Source organism: Pelobates fuscus, chromosome 8 (genome assembly GCF_036172605.1).
Source record: "Pelobates fuscus isolate aPelFus1 chromosome 8, aPelFus1.pri, whole genome shotgun sequence".
Taxonomy (NCBI): domain Eukaryota; kingdom Metazoa; phylum Chordata; class Amphibia; order Anura; family Pelobatidae; genus Pelobates; species Pelobates fuscus.
In genome coordinates this window covers 163502652-163524517 of record NC_086324.1, presented here as the reverse complement: position 1 = coordinate 163524517, position 21866 = coordinate 163502652, and the positions used below count along the sequence as shown (strand labels likewise).

Below are 21866 nucleotides of genomic sequence, written 5' to 3'. Positions count from 1 at the left end.
AGCGCTGACCCATTTCTTGTGTACAGTGGGACCTCGGTTTACGAATTTAATGCGTTCTCCGGGATGTTTCGTATTGCGAAAAATTCGTAAACCGAAACACTGTTTCCCATAGGAATGCATTGAAAACCAATTAATTCGTTCCGGAGGTGAGAAAAAAGTCAAATAAAGTATTTCATCTGTTCAAAACTCTTTATAAAGTGCACTTTAACCCCTTAAGGACACATGACATGTGTGACATGTCAAGATTCCCTTTTATTCCAGAAGTTTGGTCCTTAAGGGGTTAAAGGCATAAATACTGTACAGGGACATGATTAATCAAACAATAACATTTCAAACATCCAACTTTATGTTTTAAAACATCACACATCAACACACAGTAAAAGGCATGCAAACAACTAAGCTCAGCTCCCTACCTTTCCACCTCTTGAGATGCACCAAAAAGGCTCCAAAACCTGCTGCAAATGGCTCCAAAAGGCTCCAAAACTTGCTGCAAAGTGCTCAAAAAGGCTCCACAATTTGCTGCAAATGGCTCCAAAAGGCTCCACAACTTGCTGCAAATGGCTCCAAAAGGCTCCACAACTTGCTGCAAATGGCTCCAAAAGGCTCCACAACTTGCTGCAAATGGCTCCAAAAGGCTCCACAACTTGCTGCAAATGGCTCCAAAAGGCTCCACAACTTGCTGCAAATGGCTCCACAACTTGCTGCAAGTGGCTTCAAAAGCCTCCACAACTTGCTGAACATGGCTCCACAAGGCTACACAACTTGCTGCAAATGGCTCCAAAACCTCTCCAACACCTCCACACTACACACTCATGTGCTACCCACACTTCAGTATGCAGGGGGCGGAGCTATAAACTGGGACACTTGTTTCGTATTGTGAAAAAAATACGTAAACCGAGGCATTTTTTTAAATGAATTTTTATACGTAAACCGAATTTTTCGTTTACCGAGGCATTCGTTAACCGAGGTTCCACTGTATTTGTGTACAGCCACATATATGGGTATATATAAATTGCTCAAATGTTAGAAAGCGGGAGTATTGAAATTGAAATATAGCGCACATTAAGGTGTGTTTATATAAAGTTCCTGTGGTGTTCAGCATTAAATCCTTCTTTTATTGGCGCTGAATGTGTGGTAATTTTCCAATGCTTTCTGTTTGTGAGAATCGTATTTAAAATTCCCTTTAACCCCTTAAGGACACATGACATGTGTGACATGTCATGATTCCCTTTTATTCCAGAAGTTTGGTCCTTAAGGGGTTAAGTCCTTTAATGGTGAGGTTTTGGACGAAGTGATCAGTCTGGGGACCTGTGTTTTCTTTGTGGTTCTTGATTGAGAGATACTGTATGAAGATATAGTCATCAAGTTAAAACATACTTAGCTTTATTTTACTATTAAAACATTGGACAATGCCTGTTTGTTTATTTTTTGTCAGTGTTGGTGTATAGCTACCATCATTACATATTATATATAGCCTCTCCTCTGAAGAACTACAACTCCCACGATGCTTTGCCAGCTTTAGCCTGATGCTTCCTTCCATCCCTGAGCTCAGTCCCATTTAGACATTCGATTACCAAGCCTCAGCCAATCAGAAGAGAGGGGCGTGCCCACCAGGTCTACCTGCTGCTTTATGTAAGCGTGACGTAGTTAGGTATCGGGGGCGTGGTCTCAATCCCATAACACTGTAGGCATAGGTGTGTGTGGTATCCAATGGCAGGCGATCTTTTTGCTGTGATGTCACTAGGCGGGATTTCCCAGTCACCCCTTCGATGATTGGCTGAAGGAAGCGGGGAAGGGGGCGTGCCTGGCCGTTGAGTGGCGTGCCCCGTGTCGGGCAGCGCATGCGCAGTGCGTTGCTGGGAATTCAGGTCACGGTGGAAGGATTGCAGCGGCGGCTGGCTGAAGGGATTCGCTGTAGTCAGACCGAGTTCGGAGGGAGCGCACCCCGCCGGCTCCGCGATCACCGCCTCCTGGCTCTCAGCTCGACTAGGCCACAGCCCGGGGCTCGCCTGGCTGCCCTGCCCACGGTGCGGCCTGCTCTGCGGGCATGAAGTGCTGGGCCTTGTGGGTGAGTTCCATCTCTTACCCTCCCCGTCTGCCAGACTACAACTCCCACAATGCTCTGCCAGCCGTGGCTTTAGTAAAGCAGCATGGGAATTGTAGTCCTGGGCAGCCAGGTGCCATGGTTCCCTGGGTATAAACCAGCTGTTCGTGCTGCAGGACAATGTATACCAAGTGCTGGGGAATCTATGGCAGCGGTGGGCAAGCTTCGGCTCTCCAGATATTATGGACTACATCTCCCATGATGCTTTGCTACCATTGTGGCCCTAAGAGCACTATGGGAAATGTAGTCCAAAACATCTGGAGGGCAGAAGATTGCCCGCCCCTGATCTATGGCTTCTGGAGAGAAAGGGCTCCAAGCAGCACTTTTCATGCATTGCCCATCAGCATGAAGACCTGTAGTATCTGGGGGACATGGTTTGTACGATAGGGTGGCATGAAGCTCTATACAGGGGGTGTCTCTAACCCCTTGGGGATCTGAGATTAAGCAGATCCTTGTATAAGGCTACCCTTACCTTGTGTGTCACATTACCCCACTCCCTCCAGCATGTAATCTCATTGAGCAGGGCCCCTTAACCCCTCTGATCCTGTGCGTCCAACTCATCTGGTTATTAATACGTGTCTGTTAGTCCACCCATTGTACAGCGATACGGAATTTGTTGGTGACTTATAAACAACACACACTGGTGGAGTGAAGGAGGTAGAATTTATCGCAAACATTGCTTTATATGAGCTACAAAGACACTGAGGACGTAATAGGCAAGTTTGTTATTAAAGTCTGGTTTTCATTAAAGGGACTCTATTGTCACCAAGACCACTTCAGCTCAATGAAGTGATCTGGGTGCCAGGTCCCCCAGGTTTTAACCCTTCACGCGTAAACATAGCAGTTTCGGAGAAACTGCTAGGTTTACATTGCAGGGTTAATCCAACCTCTAGTGGCTGTCTTCCTGACAGCCGCTAAAGGCGCTTCTGTGACGCTGGATGCAAAACTTGCATCCAGTGTGCAGAACATCCATAGGCAAGAATTGAGAAATGCTTTCCTTTGGACTGTTAGAAAGCATGCGGCTCTTGCCGCACATGCGCGTTCCACTCAGGAGTTGGCGTTGGCAGGGGAGGAGAGGTCACCAGTGCAGAGGGGGACCCTGAGGGTGAGTGTCCCCCAAGAATGACAGTGTCAGGAAAATGGGTTTATTTTCCTGACACTATAGTGATCATTTAAGCTCAGCCAGTTAGGTGGCAGGCTGTGCTTCATGGGAATTGTCTCATTCACAGTGAGGGTGTGACCTCACTGAATGAGCATATAAAAATGGTGTCAAACTGCTGACGCCTTGCAACGCCAGCACAGTAGCAAATTATAGGTGTGGATTCACCTCCCAAATGGTTACAACATTGTTTTGCCTCTAGGCTTGCACTGAACAGAATCTAGTAAATAATGCTCTGTGTATTTTACAGCATTTTACAAACCAAATAGACAAAAATTTCGTTCAGACATTATAAAAATATATATAAATAAATCAAAATTAAGGTGTTTGGTATTGCATAATCTAATACATTTCTATTTGGCAGTTTAAAGAAACACTCCTTACAAATAACACATCTGAGCTTGCTGAGGGGCTCTTATGTGTCTTGAATCTATCATTTTCATGACATTTTGTATATAAAAGAAAATTGCAGATTTCAATAGAAATTGTTTTTATAACTGGGAGCAGAACTCCCACCACCCCCTGTCTTTTCTCTATTCTCAATGAGCTGTAGTACTGAGAAAATCTCAATGAGAAGCCTCTGAAAGTCCATGCTGGGTAGAAAGGGGAGGGCTTGCAGAGGCTGCACACAGCAGTTCTGCAGCTTTTGCAAGCTACCTTTTCATATATACTCAAAGAAAATAATATACTTGTAAAAACTTTGGGGGAGAAAAAAGTGAATAGTAACTCATACGTATCCAGTGGTGGTATGTGTAAAACGGAAAAGATAAACCAAGTATACTACTTACTTTTAACCCATCTAGCTTTCCTATCAAGACATGTCCTGCTGTGATTTATTAGATGTCACACCATGCATTTATATTTCTTAATCTCCATTCCTATTACAATGGGAGTCTTGTAGGCAGAAAAAAACAGTGCATTAAAGGAACACACACACCAAGCACCATAATCACTAGAGTGATTCAAGGAGTGCCTTGGCCCATTGTCGGTTGTTAAACCCCATTTACTAAATGTTTGATTTCTTACCTGGTGTCCCCTGGGCACCATGCTCTGCTTCCTCACTGGGCAGGCACAGTCTTAAGAGTTAAGCCCAGTGGTGCAGGGCTTAGCTCATTGGCTGAGAGCAATTGCTTGACCCTCTCTGCCCATGAGCATGCCCCGCACAGCAGGGTTTACCCAGAAAGGCTGACCAAAGCTAGCAGCAAGAGCTTCTGGAACCCAGTAGACCCCAGGTAAAAAGTCAAACCATTAGCAAACAGATTTACTACTTACTTTGGGGGTGGTTATGGTGCTTCTGAGTGATCCTTTAAATGGAGTCTCTAAAAAGTGCCTTCCCAGAAAGAAATCATAGAGGATGGTTATCCCTGAGCATAAAGTGTCTCAGGCAGCCAATGCGAACGTAACTTTATGAAGAAGTGCTGTGTTTATCCTATAAGCATTCTTTCATGGGCAGGGCAAGTGGTTCTGGTAGCTGTAGTTCAATAGACTGCTTCCTGCTGTAGAAAGCTAAAAGTTAGAACTGGAGCACCTAGAATTCTGATCATTTAATAAACGTATTTATTATTGAAAGATTATAAGCTCTACAGGTCGAGAGGCAGTCAGAAATGGCAGGTTATAGGCAAAACTGTTTATTTTATAACAAACACATTAAAGAGAAACAAACTGTAATTGATGAAAGTACATTTGAACTGGGTCGTATCGTACCTTGTACCACAGGACTAGCCTGGTATGATGAATGTATTTTTTGCGGATTATTTGTTACATAATTAATCTGATGGAATCTGCGCTATTACAGCTTGCAGAGTATGTGGCCATCCACAAAGCTGACTATGGTGTAATGGGTCTTGTTTTTGGTTACCGTGCAAGTTAATCATTTTGAGACTAAACACTGTCAGAGATATTTTTTTTTTAGTAGTCATTACGAACGCAAGCAATTGAAGAATATGACCAGTAATAGGATGGCTAAGAACGAGGGCTAGTTGAATGGAGATCACTACCTTTACCAAAAAGTATTAAATACCCAGAACATTTTCTTGGCAGGAAGGTGTGATACTGTCTATTAGGTGTATCTGTGTTGATTGTCTTCGAGGTTCTGCTGTCTACCCAGAATAGTCCTGGAGGTGAAGCTGAAAAGACGAAGTGAAAGAATTTTAGAATGTTTGGCGTGTTCGTGTAGAACAAATATGAACACTCAGTCTACCTCTTACCCTGAGTACTTCTCAATTAGCCACCCACCATCTGCCTGTACAATCCTCAGCGCTCAAGCTTCTGACAGACCTTTAAAAAGTACTGATCACATCACAGATCCTTCTCTTCTGGTTGCATCATTGCTCAGTTATCTTTCCATTTGAGTAATAAGCACATTGCTAAATGTAGTGTCACAACTTTCAGCGTCTCAAATTGCGGAAGATGCAAATCTAGCTGTGATTGTGATTCACATTTACTTGTATTTAGCATTTGTCAAATTCTATACAAACATAGGCTCAAGTAGCAAACCATTCCAATAAGCTTTCCTGTTTAATAGTTTCATGTGGTGAGTTTTGGCTTTCACGCGAGTTCTGTGACAAGTTCACTTTCAGTTCGCTTTAGATACAATCTGTACACTGTAGTAGGCAGCGAACTAGTGAATAGTACAGATCAAAAATTAAATTTATCTGATTGTTCTACTCCTGGCATGGCACACTAGACTGATATAGTGGTTGCACGTTTTATAGATCATTTTATGATTTTTAAAGAAACACGCCAAGCAACTTAACCAGCACTGCCCGCTCTAGTGGTTATGGTGCCAGCAGCACCCTGGCACTCACCCAGTGTAAGTAGTCAAACCTGTGAATGGATTGCCAATTTACATGTGGTCTGTCTTCTCCTCTGGAGCCCAGGAGCTCCTGGAAGGTGACTCTGTTAGTTCCACTAAGCTAAGACCTGCCGTAAAAGTGTAAACTGAGAGATTTTACCTAACGAACTAAGCACTGTACTCTGGATGTAGATCCGTGGAGGAGGTTATTGTCACCCAGTGTACCCAAGGTAAGTCTTTAAACTATTCGCAGTTGACTCTATATACACTGTGATGGTGCTTTGGCTGTAGTGATTATGGTGCTCAGTGTGGTGCTCAGTGTTCCTTTAGGTAATGGTCATGACAGGTGCACTGTAAGTGCATCAAGGTGTTAAATGGATTGTGGGGTTTAAACATTTTCCAGCAAATTTTCAGTGTCACAGTAAATGTGTATGTTGGTTGTATACATCTGCTTCAAGGCCAGTTTGAGCAGGATTTTCTGTTCGTTGGCACATGTTGGAGTCTGCTTCTTGGTTTCAATGTGTTGGGTGTGTTAATGTTGCTGTTTGTGTGTACGTTTTATAGCAATGTTCCCCTGCCCATCACTAACCAGATTTGGAGTAAATGTATATTAAGTTTGTGACTGTCATGTAGCATTAGGTAAGTGGTGCTGGTGACAAGTGTGCCATCGATTCACAATCGCTGCCCTGGAGGGTGTATTGAATGTTGCTCTCTGTAGTATTACAGAGAGCCTGCTGGGTAATTTAGGACTACGTTCATATTTGAGATCTCACTATTTTGTAGTCCCAGAGTCCACTGGAGGATTCTGAAAGGTTGGCTTTAGCCTTTGAGCTGTGATAGTTCCATTCTCACTCACCCCCGTAGGTAATAATATTCAGGGGAGGTAAGTGTGTATCCCTTACTTACTATACTGGCACATCCACTACAATTTGGCATACATTGTCATTCACTGATATCCCATAATGCTCTGCACTTGCATGCCAGTCTGTGCCATCAGAGATTCTAATCTCCTGTTATTCAAACCAATAGAAAAATGCCAATATTTTCAGTGGAAAAGTGCAATCCATCGCTTTCATTTACTTAGTGATTTGGTTGAGTCTAAACCTGACCACTGGCGATTTATTGTTACGTCCTAGTACTGTATAGGGAGATAATGCTTACTGTGTGACATGGTGAATTGTCCTGCTAGAAGAATCCCTTTGATAATGTATTGACGCTGGCTATAATGGATGTACACAGTCAGCAATGCTCAGGTACACCGGTAATAACTTCCAGTTTTGGAGATCACATTCCCATTGTAGCTGATCAGAGCCGTGTCCTTTACAGCAGCCTGCTGTAGCTCAACCTAAGAATTGTTGTTCAATGTGTGCTGAATGCAATGCTGGACAGAGGGTTGTAATGTGTCATTATATGAGTTAGTTAACTGTGCGGTCTCCATCCTTGCTACTGTGTAAAACCTGGGAGGGCACTCCTACCATGATTAGTTACTTGTATCCCATGTCTTCTCTATACTAACAACTAAATCTCAACCACGTGTGCATGCTTTATACAGGGTTTAAACTTCAAGTCCTATGATTATAGCCAGACCTTAAAAGTTTGGAGAATGCATAGCACAGTCAGTATGGATACATTTCTACTTGCTAAGACTGACTTGTCACTTGCCATTGGCAAGTATAATATAAACTCTGCATACTTTAAGGCCCCTGGATATGTTTAAAATGGTTTTATAATCTCATGCTGGCATTTCTTAAATAACCTGAAGAGGTCAATTTCTAATAATGCTTTTAGTTTTTAAATGTTGTGTGCGTTTCTTCAATATAATTATATCATTATGGTTTGATTAAAGAGCAGGTTTGTGTATTTTTGGAAGCTATGACGAAAATGTGTCTTATAAGGAATGGGGAAAATAAAATATACAAATCCTCATGAGACCTCACTAGGCAGCTCTATAACCAACACAATTCTTTGTTGAAGACACACAATTTTTGTTCACATAATGTAATATTTTTTTTAAATGGCTGATCCCCTTTGTGTCTGTCAGTGGCAGGTGTAGATGCTGAGCCTCTTCCTTCAGGGAGGGTGAATAGCACCCCCCCAAACTCCAAAACAATGCGAGCCGGGTCATGCATTTAAATTAGTATCCATTCATTTTTGCCTTGGCCTGTGGGTTTTCAGTGAATATTAAACTAAACTTGTTCCATAGGGATTGGATAATGTTTTTTGGGTGTGCTTCCCCCCCCCCCCCCCCCCCCCCCTCTCTTATTGTTGCTTTACTTTCATTGTGCTGAATAAATCCTCTTTTTCCGCTGCCTCTGTGCGCCTTTGAGGGGGTTAACCAGCAGGCCCATCTGCCTGTGTTGTGCTCCTCATGCAAATCATTGTGTAATCCTTTCTCCTGCCAAGGAGTGGTTCTCCCTAAATCACTACGGAGCAGGCTAGCCTTTCCTTCCTTCCATCGTTGTACGGGAAAGAATTGCGACTTGTGCTTGTTAGCATCCATCCTTGCACTGCAGCTGTGTAAAGAGGGACAGAAGATGAACAAGCCTGCCAGCAGTCGCTCTTAAAGCTTTCAACAAATGTATACCGTAAATAATTTAATATTGCTAAGACTGGTGTTCTAATCTCTCTCCTGTCATGTAGTGTATACAGATCCCATTATGTGGAGTGTTGTTCTTTTGATATCTTTAGTGTATCCCATGTTTACATGTTTATATGTTCTATACAGGATTGTGCAAATGTATTCTGTGCTATATTTTAAACTTTGTGCAGCGTATCTCATTCTCTCTCCCATTGTATGTATTATGCAGGATTTAATGAAGAGCTAGTCCCACAGGGATTGCGGAAGGAGAGAGAGCAGCTTATAAAAGCACAGAAAAACCTTCTCCTCTGTCTTCGCAGAAGCCTTTACGGGAGCTGTCCTGCAAGAAAAAGGAATCTCCATCATACATCTTACTCCTGTCACGGGGGTCTCTGCAGACTGACATGAAGGTTGCCCTAGTAGCCTCCTAGGAGGGAGAATGGGGACTCAGGGTAGCCCAGTGAAGAGCTATGACTACCTATTGAAATTCCTGCTGGTTGGAGACAGCGACGTGGGGAAGGGAGAAATCTTAGAGAGTTTACAGGATGGAGCGTCGGAATCTCCTTACTCTTACAGTAACGGTAAGCGGAGTGGTCTATCAAAGGCAGAACCTGCTCTGTCACTTCATATCTGGCTGTTTGTCTTTTGTTTTTTCTAAACCCCTATTTAGTGTAGCGTTGGTCCAGGCTTTGTTGTGCCACATTGTCATTTCCTGACCTACAATGTCCTACAGCAAATAGTGCTACAGGATTTGTGTTTCCAGTTGTTTTGTTAACTCTAGGAAGCTCATCTATTTCTAAACTTAGGAACCAACATGGATTGATTTTTAGGACCTAGTAAGGGTGGCATCCATTGGTCTATATAAAGATTTTGAGAGTTAACAGTTGCGTGTTTAGTAGCTATTCCTCTTGTGTCTGCACCTATGCTTTTGCTTTTCAGCTTGAGCCACGTTATGTTGGATTGATATCGGATGTGTCCAAGAAGTTTATTCTGAATTTTGGATCATTGCAGTAAGATGTGTTGGAAAAGCTATGAGGGTTAGAGGTTCCTTAAATTCCAGTTTTATGTTTATTGGGTGAAACACGAGCTGCTATGAGACAATGGAACAGGATGCTGTGGCTGCATCCAAACATTCCACCGTTTGGGTTTGTATAGCGGTTAATTCAGAATCACTAATAGGAGTTCAGCTCTGTGCTTTGTTTTGTTGCTGAGTTTTGTTTTTCTGAAAATGGAATTGTTTTGTAAAGCAAAATTTGGCAACTGGTATTAGGGGCTTGATGAGTTAATCCTAAAAGTGGAAGCAGTGTGTCTGTGTGTGTCTGTGTGTGTCTGTGTGTGTCTGTGTGTGTGTTGTGCAGGGGTATTTGGACGCTTTTTTTTTTTTTCTCCTCAGATTTTTAAAATAATTCTTTATCTGTATATAATGAATTTGGTGTTATGGTCATTAAATTATTTTAATGAACATTCGCTTTTTATATAAACCAACTTTATACCATTTTAAGATTTTCCTCGGCTATTAAGGTGCCTTTTGTTTCCAAACATTTTACTCCTTTGTATGTATATTGGTTTTTACACAAATGTAACACAGAGGATGTCTCCTTTTTGACTGAACCAGCACGAAGTGTTGTTTAACTGCTTGCCAAATCTGGGCTGCTAGACTTTCCCAGAAGGCTCCATGGCTTTGTTCTTCTGAGACTCTGTCACTGTCAGCCGAACACCTCTTACACCCGTTCGCAGCAAAGTGTTTAAACAGATTCCTGGTGAATGCCTGATGGTCCAGGAAGTGAAGCCACACTGTCTCATCCCTGCTTCCTTAACAAAGATTTCCTGCCCTCACTTCCTATCTGCCCGGGATCATAACCTTCCACCCACTCTCCATCCGGATTGTTCACTAAATCTACAAATATCAGGATAAAATAGCTAAGCCGGAAACATGGGTAACTTGGATCATTTTCCCCGTTCATCTGTTTTGATCTGACATTTGGAATTCTCTTAATTCCAGACCATCCATTGTGTGGTTAATATCCCTGGATATATTTGTGTGTAGAATAGTGACGGCTCTGTGACGTGTGAATAGGACTTCCTTATTCACTATTTGCTGTAGAACGTGTTTCAGTGCAGATATTTCCCTTTGACATGGAGGGTAGAGAGGTGTCTCTGGACCCTATAATTAATGTTGTCTCCGTTCTCCGCGGATGCTTCACTTCCTGATTGCAGTATGTTCAATACGTTTCTCCAACCCAGACCCGGAACATATCTAAATATATTCAGTAAATGTATATGTCCAAGAGGAATATCTGCTGTTAGAATTAGAGTAAATAGCTATACTGTATTCATAAAATCAGATAGTTACACGAGGGAGAGTGTGTGTAACACAGGAGGTGTCTTTCCAAAATCTGACTTGAGATCTGCAGGTGACTTTCACAACAGGAATATTTTGGTTTGCACTGTGGGTATACTATGACTTGCCGTTGGGAGTAACTTGGAAGGCCTGGCTAGTGGCGTAGGACTACAAGTTGTATACGTGTAATATTCACCTTAAATGGACAGCATTCCTAGGACTTCTCCAAATTAAAACTTAACTTATATTTACATGTTTGTTTTCAAATCAACACTTTCAAACTCTCCTGAAATTATAATTTTTTTTTTTTATTGGGGGAGAGATATAGAGAACTCTTAAAATATAGAGAACTTGTGAGCTGTTAAGGGGTCACTATAGACACCCAGAATACTTCATCTCATTGAAGTGTTCTGGGTGCAGTGTCCTTGTTCCCTTTAATCATGCAATCTAAAACCTTGCCGTTCCAGAGAAACTGCAATGTTTATAGTGCAGGGTTAAGCCTGACTGTAGTGACTGTGTACCAGACAGCCACTAGAGACGCTTTCTTCATTAACTAGGAGTTTAACCACGATGGACCATCCTCACGCTTTGCACGAGAACATACAGGTCTTCAAATCCCATTAGGTTCCCCCTTGCGCTACCGTAGGAGGAGCCGGAGCCAGTGCTGAGGGTCTTCAGGACTGGAATAAGGGTTTTAAAGGGTTTTTAACCATTTCACAGCCTTACGGGATGGTGAAGGGGAGGGGAGGGGATCTGAGGGGCACTATAGTGTTAAGGATACAGCTTCGTATGCCTAACACTAGTGTTTCTTTAAATTCCATCCCACCCTGTTCCATCATGTAACGCTCCACATGGGACATGAGCCAGATAAGGCTATCCAGATCAAAGAGTGAGAGAAACCACTTTTTAGATTTAAATGTAATCCCCAATATTGCCAGCATTGGATACATTTGTGATGCACATCCCCTGTGTATATTGGGAAACTCGCTAAAGACGTAATGTCAAGGTCTAGCGATCTCTTCTGTAAAAGCTAATAATGAAATTACAGAACAGGATGAGCAAGCCTTGTAACTAATGGCTTTTTATACCGGGTGTGCCTCATCAGAAATTTACTACATCTGCTGGAATATAGTTTTGTCTCCAACGTGATTTTGCATTCTTACAACTTTTGTTAAGCGCCAACATGAGCTCTGAGCTGTTACTATCTAATTATTCACTAAAGTGTCTGGAGTTCAAAGTGAATTTCGCATTTTAGAATAATTTCACGTTTTATTCTTACTTTAACTGATAACCCTGTGTTTGTTTTATTTATTCTAGTCTAAAGGCAATCAATCACTTTTTTTGGTCCCGGTCCCACTGCGGAGCCTTTTAACGGATTAAATCCTCCTTTTTCTGCCCTGGTTTTTGCAGGATTGTCTTACAACACACACAGGGGTTCTGTGCAAAGAGCTATTTTATTTCATTGTAGGAGAGGTTTTATTTTTTTTGTCTGAGGCTGTATTTCGGCGACATTCATCCTTTCCTGGGATCCGACAAAAACGGTTTGATATATTTTCCCACAAATAGAGAATTTGGGTAATGGGGATAGTAACGCATATTATCAAATCCTCTATATATAAGACTAAAGGCTGTTTGTATCATATACTCTGCTCAATGGGATTGTCCAGGATCCCATTGATGGTCTGATTCTTCCAGCACTATTGGCCCATGATGGGCTGGCTGCTAGAACACTGATGAATTGTGTTAACAGACCAAAAGGAAATAAATGCAATCAGGATTTTTATAGAAATTGTTATTCAGCTGTACAGAGCAATCCGACACGGCACACACTAGGTAAAGTGAAGGCTGTGCTGGACCCCTGCAGGGGAGCACCATAATTGGTGGTAAAGAGTGGGATTTAGATGCAGATTGCAAGGCTAAATTCTAGGGTTTCTATATACATGTGGCTGGCTCTTGTATAGCGATGATATTAAAGTGGCACCGTGTCGGGCTGCAAGGATAGATAATTACATTATGCCTGAGCAGTGTGAAATTCTATCCACCGTCTGTTCATCTCTGTAAAATGTGGTTGCTTTGATTAAATTTATTTTTGTTGTACATTAAAATGTGGACAAATTGTGGCAGAGTTTGCACTTAATAATTCAATGCCTTTTTCTAATGTAAGAAAGTACTCCGACACAGAACTGAAGGATGCAATCTTTTGAACACATTTTATGGCCGTGATCCAAGAACTGTATTTCAGTAGATTTTAACTGTGCTATTATGGGCACTTAACTTTGATTCATTGTATAGATTTTAAAATTATACAATAAGGGACTGTGTGTGATTTTGTTGTTTGTTTATTTATTTCTATATAGAATACATTTGATAGTTCTTTAAAGGAACTCTAAAACCATAACCTTAAAATAAATGCAAAACAAGGATAAAATACCATTCTTGCCTTTAAATTCCTTCAAGCTGCAGTACTTGTCCATACATTCTGGCATGTGTAAGGCCACAGCTCCCGCTCTCTCCAGCGGAGGAGATGGACAGATTGGTGTCAACGGCTTTTCCAAAAGGCTCATAATCATAATGCTCAGGGGGATGTAGTCCACAACATATGAAGTGCAGAAGGTGGTTTAGCATCTGGAGAAATGTAATTCAGAACTAGTAAATAATTGATTGAAGTATTTTGTCACTATAGGGTTAAGGCTGATAATGATCTTGTTACATTGTGTTCTGTATTAAATTTCTATTATTATTTCTAGGTATTGACTACAAAACCACTACCATCCTGCTAGATGGCCGACGGGTCAAATTAGAGCTCTGGTAAGGCTGTTTGCTAATGAATCACTCTGCCTACACCTGTCTCTGGCTCAGAACCTGCCAACACCTGTGTCATTGAGGTTTTTTAATGACACACTCTCCTTGCCATCCCACTTATTCTGAAACTGATATCAAATTACTTTTAACCACAAATTATCGTGGTTCGCTTGATCCTATGAATTAAACAATAAGGGACTGTGTGGTTTTTGTTTTTATTTATTTTTCTACAGCTTTATTTTCTTGCCCATGTTATTTAAGCGGTTCCACATGGCTTAAATTCAGCCCCTTGTTCCCCCTGTACCTTCCTAACGCACGTTCTGCTTCTCTCCACAGGGACACCTCTGGCCAAGGCAGGTTCTGCACCATATTTCGCTCTTACTCCAGGGGGGCACAGGTAAAACCTTCTATTAGTCTCACCTGCGTTAACAAGTTCACAGCAGCTGGATTCCTCCCTGTGATTTTGTAAAAATATATAAAACAGCTGCTGCTATTTAGAGTAAATTTTATATTCTCTGTATTGTTCTTATACCTTGAATTAAAGGGACACACCCGGCAAAAATGTATGTGGGTGCAATGTGTGAGCTGGTTTCCCTGTGTGGATCCCATTTACATAATCAAAAACAAACAAACCCACAATGAAGTTTTGCTCCGTATAATCCGTAAACCCACCATTTCTGCCCATCCCAACCTGCACAGTTTCCCTCTTTGTTCGCACAATATATAGAGCTTCCGGATGTCGCTAGGCAGTTGTGCAGGCAGGTTTTTTTTGTTTGTTTTTTTAAAATCAGTTTAACTTCTTGTGGTGGGCACCAGGTTTCTCCTGTCACAAGCCAGAGTTGTTATGCTGCTTGTAGTGTCTGTTTTAAATAAGTATTGCACTTGTTTCTTGCATTTTGGTTCTTAACCAAGGGTATTGAAGGACATACACTCTGAATTCAAATGGAGTTTTTGTAAAATACAGCCTTTCATTACGAGTGAAAATCTATAGAAAGCCACGTGTGTGCCGTGTGAAAGTGTTTTTAGTGGGCGCTTTCATGCCACTAGTTCTAAAGCTAGAAATATCCCCATAATAGGTAAATGAAGAAAAGTTGAAGAAAAATAATGATAATCCCGGTATCTTGGCCGTCAACCCAGGGGTACTTTCCGTTTTCATGGATGGGAGGTACATCCCTACAGGAGTACAATGGCATTACTGGTCAGCCTTCTAGGGCTTTGGGTCCTCGAGTTCTACTTTTTTAATTGTTAAAGAATTCCACATAAAATAGCCTGGCACCTTTCTAGAAGTGCAACACATAGTAGATGCCCTTTTTGAATTAGCGAGCATTATTAACTTATTTCAGGCATACCTTGTGTTGCACCTAATATGCAATAGTCTGTGCCTTTCCACTTTATCACTATACACCCGTGCTCACTTATCTTGACTTCTGTCATTTGTCAAAATGTGCAGTACTCTCCAATGTGTCACGTCTCTGTTTTACTATTCTTGTATATGCTTGCTGCTGCTGTTGTGGCGCTGCAAGCTCGTTGTTACTCTAAGCACAACAAAAAAATAAAGCATTTACAAAAAAAATAATAATAATTTACTTTCCTGCTCTTTGTGCAGAGAGCCGTTTGCTGCTTCTTCCTTGACCTTTAAATAATGAATTAAATAAAACTTCAATACGTGGTCGCAAGCTGCCAATACGCTTCTATTCGCTAGCAGCACGTCCGTCTATGGTTTTAGATGAACCCCTTCTGTCGCTTGGCCGTGAATCCTGCCCAGGAGTTGTTATGCAGCTAGTTGCTCACAGTGTTCCAGCTTTGAATGGTGAATGATTTGAGCGGTGTAGTGCTGCAGTTTGTACATTTCATATAAACAGTCTAAAAGTGTGTCCTTGTGTTCTAATATGCAAATTAAAGTACAAAAAAATACATGTGACCAAATGCAATATTGTATCTCTTTGTTTTCTATTTCAAAGCACACGACCTTAGGGAAATGAATGAAAAGATGTTCTGAATTTTAATGGCATGAATACATTGCTGGGTCAGTCAGGGGTCTTGGACATGTGCAAGGCATTATAGTGAATAGTGTTATCTTTGCAAATCACTCAGCTGCTGGAAAGGTTAATTGCTGGGAGCTGTGTTGTCTGGGATCTCTAGGGAATCTGATCCAGATGGCATGATTCCCACAAGGCCTACTAAACCCATCTTTCTGCCTGTGCGTGGATGGCTCATCACTAGCTCACTATGTAAATGAAAGCCTGAGTGTCTGCAAGCTAACCGATCATTTCTGCTTTTATTGTCTTACAGGGCATTCTATTAGTCTACGACATCACCAACAGATGGTCCTTCGATGGAATAGACCGGTGGATCAAAGAAATAGACGAGGTAATGGCTAGAGTAGAAGCTGGCTTTTAGGAATTCTGTCCCAGAACTTGGGGTTGCAATCACATGCAATCTAATAGCACCATAACCACTATAACATCATGAAGTGGTTATGGTGCATACATAGCCCCTTTAACTGTTTTTTTTGTTTGTTTGTTTTTTACCAATTTAAAATTCAGTCAATTTCCACTGCTTTTAAGCCCTCCTTTTTAGCTCAAAAAGTTTTAACTAGTATGTTGAACAACCTCACCCAAAACTTTAGGTGGATGTGGAAGCCAATTAAAATCCTGAAATTGCTAGCAGGAAGTTGAAAGGATTATTTTAATTGCTACCGCTTACAAGATCTAATACGAACCATTTTTCAATAACCAATTCAGGAACTTTTGAAACGATCTCTTGTGATTTTTAATTGATGTGTAATCTTTGACATTTTCTTTGTATCTATAACTGTTTACAGCATGCTCCTGGAGTACCTCGAATATTGGTGGGAAATAGACTGCATTTGGCTTTCAAAAGACAAGTCCCCACTGAGCAAGCGCGGGCGTATGCTGAGAAAAATGGGATGACATTCTTTGAAGTTAGTCCACTCTGCAACTTCAACGTGACTGAATCTTTCACAGAACTGTCCCGTATCGTCCTCATGCGGCACGGAATGGAAAAAATATGGAGGCCAAACAGGGGTAAGAGACTTCAGTGAGGCCGTTGTGGAGCATTGTGATACGTAGGTAGTTTAACAAGATCATAGTTTGTATAGAGCAAGAAAACTAAAGTTTCATAAAGTAAAAGGTTAAAATATATATATCATTTTTTTTTCCCTTTTCCAGATTTAATATAAACTTTATGAATTAACCTTGTTACACCCCCTGGCTGTCAATTCTATAGTAGGTCCTGTTACTTCCTGATTTGTTTAGGTCTGTGGAGCTAAACTCAGGAAACAGCAGTTACCTTGAGCATCCGCCTTGTATAGATTTCTCATAGAGCTGTATTGAGAAGTCTGGCATTGGACAACCATGGAAAGTCAGGGTGGGTTTAGATGGGAATATTTTTATTTTTTTTAATTTTATTTTTTTTAATTTTATTTTATTTTTTTATACCACCATTGACAAATATCCACTCTAAATAAATGTATGTATATGTGTATACAGTGAGGGGGGGTATTTGATCCCCTGCTGATTTTGAACGTTTGCCCACTGACAAAGAAATGATCAGTCTATAATTTTAATGGTAGGTGTATTTAACCCCTTAAGGACCAAACTTCTGGAATAAAAGGGAATCATGACGTGTCACACATGTCATGTGTCCTTAAGGGGTTAAACAGGGACAGAATAACAAAAAACAAATCCAGAAAAATGCATGTCGAAAACAAAATAAATTGATTTGCATGTCAATGAGGGAAATAAGTATTTGATTCCCTATCAATCAGCAAGACTTCTGGCTACCAGGTGTCTTTTATACAGGTAACAAGCTGAGATTAGGAGCACTCTCTCTTAAAGGGAGTGTTCCTAATCTTAGCTCGTTGCCTATATAATAGACACCTGTCCACAGAAGCAATCAATCAGATTCAAAACTCTCCACCTTGGCCAAGACCAAAGAGCTGTCCAAGGATGCAGTGGCGGATCCAGAGCCTGATCTCGGGAGGGGCACTTGTAGATTATTTAAAAAAAATAATCCTAGCACAATAACCACTACAGCTCAGTGTAGTAGTTATGGTGCCAGTAGTGCCAGGATCCCACCCCGGAGTAAGTAGTCATACCGTTTAAGAACAGTTTGACAACTTACCTGGGGTCTGCTGGGATATAGGGCATAGGAGAAGTGGTGTGTGTTAGGGGTGAAGTGTGTGTGTGAGCGGTGAAGTGAGTGTGAGTGCGTAAGGGTGGCAGTGTGTGTATGGGGGCACTGTATGTCTGTGTGGGGCACTGTGTGTATGTGTGGGGCACTGTATGTATGTGTGGGGCAGTGTGTGTATGGGGGGCACTGTGTGTATGGGGGGGTCGTGTGTGTGTGTTTGGGGCAATGTGTGTAGGGCACTGTGTGTGTATAGGTGTGCAGTGTGTGTGCGGGGCAGTATGTGTATGGGGCAGTGTTTGTGGGGCAGTGTGTATGGGGCAGTGTTTGTGGGGCAGTGTGTATGGGGACAGTGTTTGTGGGGCAGTGTGTATGGGGACAGTGTTTGTGGGACAGTGTTGTATGGGGACAGTGTTTGTGGGACAGTGTTGTATGGGGACAGTGTTTGTGGGGCAGTGTGTGTATGGAGGCAGTGTTTGTGGGGGCAGTGTGTGTATGGGGTCAGTGTGTGTAGTGTTTGTATGTGGGGCAGTGTTTGTGGGTCAGTGTGTGTATGGGGGCAGTGTGTGTATGGGGGCAGTGTGTGTATGGGGGGAGGGGAGGAGGGAAGGGAGGCTTTTTAATAAAAAAAAAAAAAAAATGTATTTAATAAAATATATTATGTCCCCCCTCCCTTCTTACCTTTATTGAGGAGGAGGGGGGACATTTCTGGATCCCTGGTGGTCCCAGTGGGGAATCCCTGGTGGTCCAGTGGTTCCAGTGAACTCTAGCCCGCGCTCCAGGGCTAGAGTTCACTCTCGCGAGATTTGGAGCGTTGCCGTGGTAACCGCGGCAACGCTCCAAATCTCGCGAGAGGAGGACCCGGAGGAGCTGCTGGTAACAGCTCCCGGGTCCTCTCACCCTCCCCTTCCGGTCGGCTGTCAGTAATGTGCCTGCGGACCGGGGAGGGAGATCACTGATCTCCCTCCCCGGTCCGCTGGCGCTTGGGCAATGCCAGCCCTGCACTAGCCGGCAGGGGAGAATCTCGGGGGGGGGGGGGGGGGGGCAATTGCCCTGTTGCCCCCCCCCCCTGGATCCGCCAATGCAAGGATGTCAGGGACAAGATTATAGATCTACACAAGGGTGGAATGGGCTACAAGACCATCGCCAAGCAGCTTGGTGAGAAGGTGACAACAGTTGGTGTGATTATTCGCAAATGGAAGAAACACAAAATAACTGTCAGTCTCCCTCAGTCTGGTGCTCCATGCAAGATCTCACCTCGTGGAGTTTCAATGATGAACGGTGAGGAATCAGCCCAGAACTACATCAGAGGATCTTGTTAATGATCTCAAGGCAGCTGGGATTATAGTTACCAAGAAAACAATTGGTAACACACTATGCCGTGAAGGACTGAAATACTGCAGCACCCGCAAGGTCCCCCTGCTCAAGAAAGCAAATGTACAGGCCCGTCTGAAGTTGGACAATAAACATCTGAATGATTCAGAGGAGAACTTGGTATCAACTCGGCTTGCCGTGTTCAGAGGAGGAGGAATGCTGCCTACGACCCCAAGAACACCATCCCCCACCGTCAAACATGGAGGTGGAAACCTTATGCTTTGGGGGTGTTTTTCTACTAAGGGGACAGGACAACTGCACCGCATCAAAAGACGATGGACGTGGACATGTACCGTCAAATCTTGGATGAGAATCTCCTTCCCTCAGCCAGGGCATTGAAAATGGGTCGTGTATGGGTATTCCGGCATGACAATAACCCAAAACACACAGCCAAGGCAACAAAGGAGTGGCTCAAGAAGAAGCACATTAAGGTCCTAGAGTGGCCTAGCCAGTCTCCAGACCTTAATACCATTGAAAATATGTGGAGGGAGCTGAAGGTTCAAGTTGCCAAACGTCTGCCTCGAAACCTTAATGACTTGGACAGGATCTGCAGAGAGGAGTGGGACAAAATCCCTCCTGAGATGTCTGCAAGCCTGGTGGTCAACTACAAAAAACGTCTGACCTCTGTGTTTGCCACCAAGTCAAAGGGGTCAAATACCTACTTATTTCACTCATTGACATGCATATCAGTTTATAACTTTTTTGACATATACGTTTTTCTGGATTTTTTTGTTCTGTCTCTCACTGCTAAAATACACCTACCATTAAAATTATAGACTGGTCATTTCTTTGTCAGTGTGCAATTGTTCAAAATCAGGAGGGGATCAAACACTTTTATCCCTCACTGTGTGTATTTTTATTTTTTTTATTTTTTTTTGCATTTGGCTGTGTCCCTGCGTCTTGCTGAGCATCACAGAGTAAATGTAGTTCAGAAAGAATTTTGTTTTAAAGGTTGGCTGTTGCTGCTCTAGAGACTCTCAGCTGGTTAGACACTAGATCAACCTCTGTGGGTTGTTTGGGAGAGACTATTCTTTTATACGCTTTATTTTTTTTTTTCTCAAATCTGTTGGGGTACCTGAAATTTGCACTGGCTTTACTGAAAGAAGATCTACTTTAACATTTTTGTTTTAACTAAGAATTGTTTTAGGAGAATACATTTTATAGTCAACAAGGTTGCTTTTGATTTTATTGATACTTTCATGGCTGCTTAGTAATTTTATTTTTAAAATGTTCTTTTGTTTCCCCACAGTGTTCAGTCTGCAAGACCTATGTTGCCGTGCCATTGTCTCCTGTACCCCTGTGCATCTTATTGACAAGCTGCCACTTCCAGTGGCCATCAAGAGCCATCTTAAGTCCTTCTCCATGGCCAACGGCATGAATGCGGTTATGATGCACGGACGTTCGTACTCTGTGGCCGGGGGTAGTGGTGGAGCCACAGGAAGTGGTGGGGGAAGCAAAGGCAACAGCCTTAAACGCTCAAAGTCAATACGACCTCCACAGAGTCCACCGCAGAACTGTTCTAGAAGCAACTGTAAAATATCTTAGCATGAGAATCTGGTGTACGTGATGCCTTCCAGGGGCACCCACCACTGTAGAGCCATAGCTTGGATCATTTGGAGAGTCCACTTAGCAGCCAACACATTTTGCATGGACCTAGACCCAATTCCTAAATCTTGCCAACTTGGTATCCAACGCGAACAAGAGCAGATAGAACAATTGGCATTTCCATTCCTTACCTTTTTCAAAGGTTCACTTCCAGAGGTGATCTAGGTCATCTCCAAACTTCCATGGGTCCCTACCGCATGATGGTCCTACCTAATGTCTCCTAACCCAAAGGCTGCATCGAGCACACAGCACAGTGCTAAACTGAATTCTCCTTCTTTTATTTATATATCTGTGTATATTATCTAATGCCTCACCTCGTTTCGTTTTTTTATAGATAAAAATACTGTATAATACTCCTTTTTATTAATTTGTAAATATGAATTGTTCTCGCAAACCCTCTCTACAAGGGCATGGGAGGAATAAGGGAAGAGGCTTTGTCTTCAGGCCTTGAGCACAGTACTTGCTCCCCTGTCAAAGAGAGAAAGGAAAGTATTTTTTATATACTTTCAGGTAGTACGAAGGTTTTCATTCCCCCCAGTACTGATCTGAAATCTGGAGACTTGTTTAACCAAAGCTGGCCAGGCCAGTCAGCTCTAAGTTGGATTGTTCTTTTAAGAGAGGCTTGCCAACAAAGATGGCTTGGCTTATTTGTCCTTCCAGGTTTTCTAGGTCTCCATCCCACTTGCTTAAAGTCCTTAATAAGACACTCCCTATGGGAGCTGTGTACCAACACTAGGCAGAGTAGTGACTGCAGGCCCTGATTATCGTGACCTAGAAGGAACAAAAAAAAAATGTTCTACCTCAGTATATAGTTTTTGGTTAAAGCCTCCTACGATGATCAGTCATTGCAAAATGCATACAAATCCCCAGGCTCATGTGTAGAGTCAACATCTTTATTTATTCTTCACTTTCTCACCTTGCACCTGTGAGCCTTTTAACCCCTTAAGGACACATGAC

General features: G+C 42.4%; 1 protein-coding gene across 2 annotated transcripts; it reads left to right on the top strand.

Annotated features, from left to right (window-relative positions):
• Nucleotides 1-1780: 1780 nt before the first annotated feature.
• Nucleotides 1781-21846, top strand: LOC134571928 (ras-related protein Rab-40C). 2 transcript variants are annotated; one of them, XM_063430622.1, is made up of 7 exons: nucleotides 1781-2068; nucleotides 8956-9216; nucleotides 13724-13784; nucleotides 14115-14175; nucleotides 16071-16148; nucleotides 16603-16825; nucleotides 20554-21846. In XM_063430622.1, exons 2-7 carry the CDS (start codon nucleotides 9075-9077, stop codon nucleotides 20847-20849), a joined length of 861 nt encoding a protein of 286 aa, XP_063286692.1. In that variant the 5' UTR covers nucleotides 1781-2068; nucleotides 8956-9074; the 3' UTR covers nucleotides 20850-21846. The 2 variants fall into 2 exon arrangements, with proteins under 2 accessions (XP_063286692.1, XP_063286691.1); XM_063430621.1 differs by having other exon boundaries at nucleotides 8865-9216.
• Nucleotides 21847-21866: the final 20 nt, after the last annotated feature.

What these genes read in the sequence shown, in the direction of transcription:
- LOC134571928 (XM_063430622.1), top strand. Translation starts at nt 9,075, where the DNA reads ATGGGGACTCAGGGTAGCCCAGTGAAGAGCTATGACTACCTATTGAAA. An exon ending in GGATCAAAGAAATAGACGAG is followed by an intron (nt 16,149 to 16,602) that starts GTAATGGCTAGA and finishes AACTGTTTACAG; the next exon opens with CATGCTCCTGGAGTACCTCG. An exon ending in AATATGGAGGCCAAACAGGG is followed by an intron (nt 16,826 to 20,553) that starts GTAAGAGACTTC and finishes GTTTCCCCACAG; the next exon opens with TGTTCAGTCTGCAAGACCTA.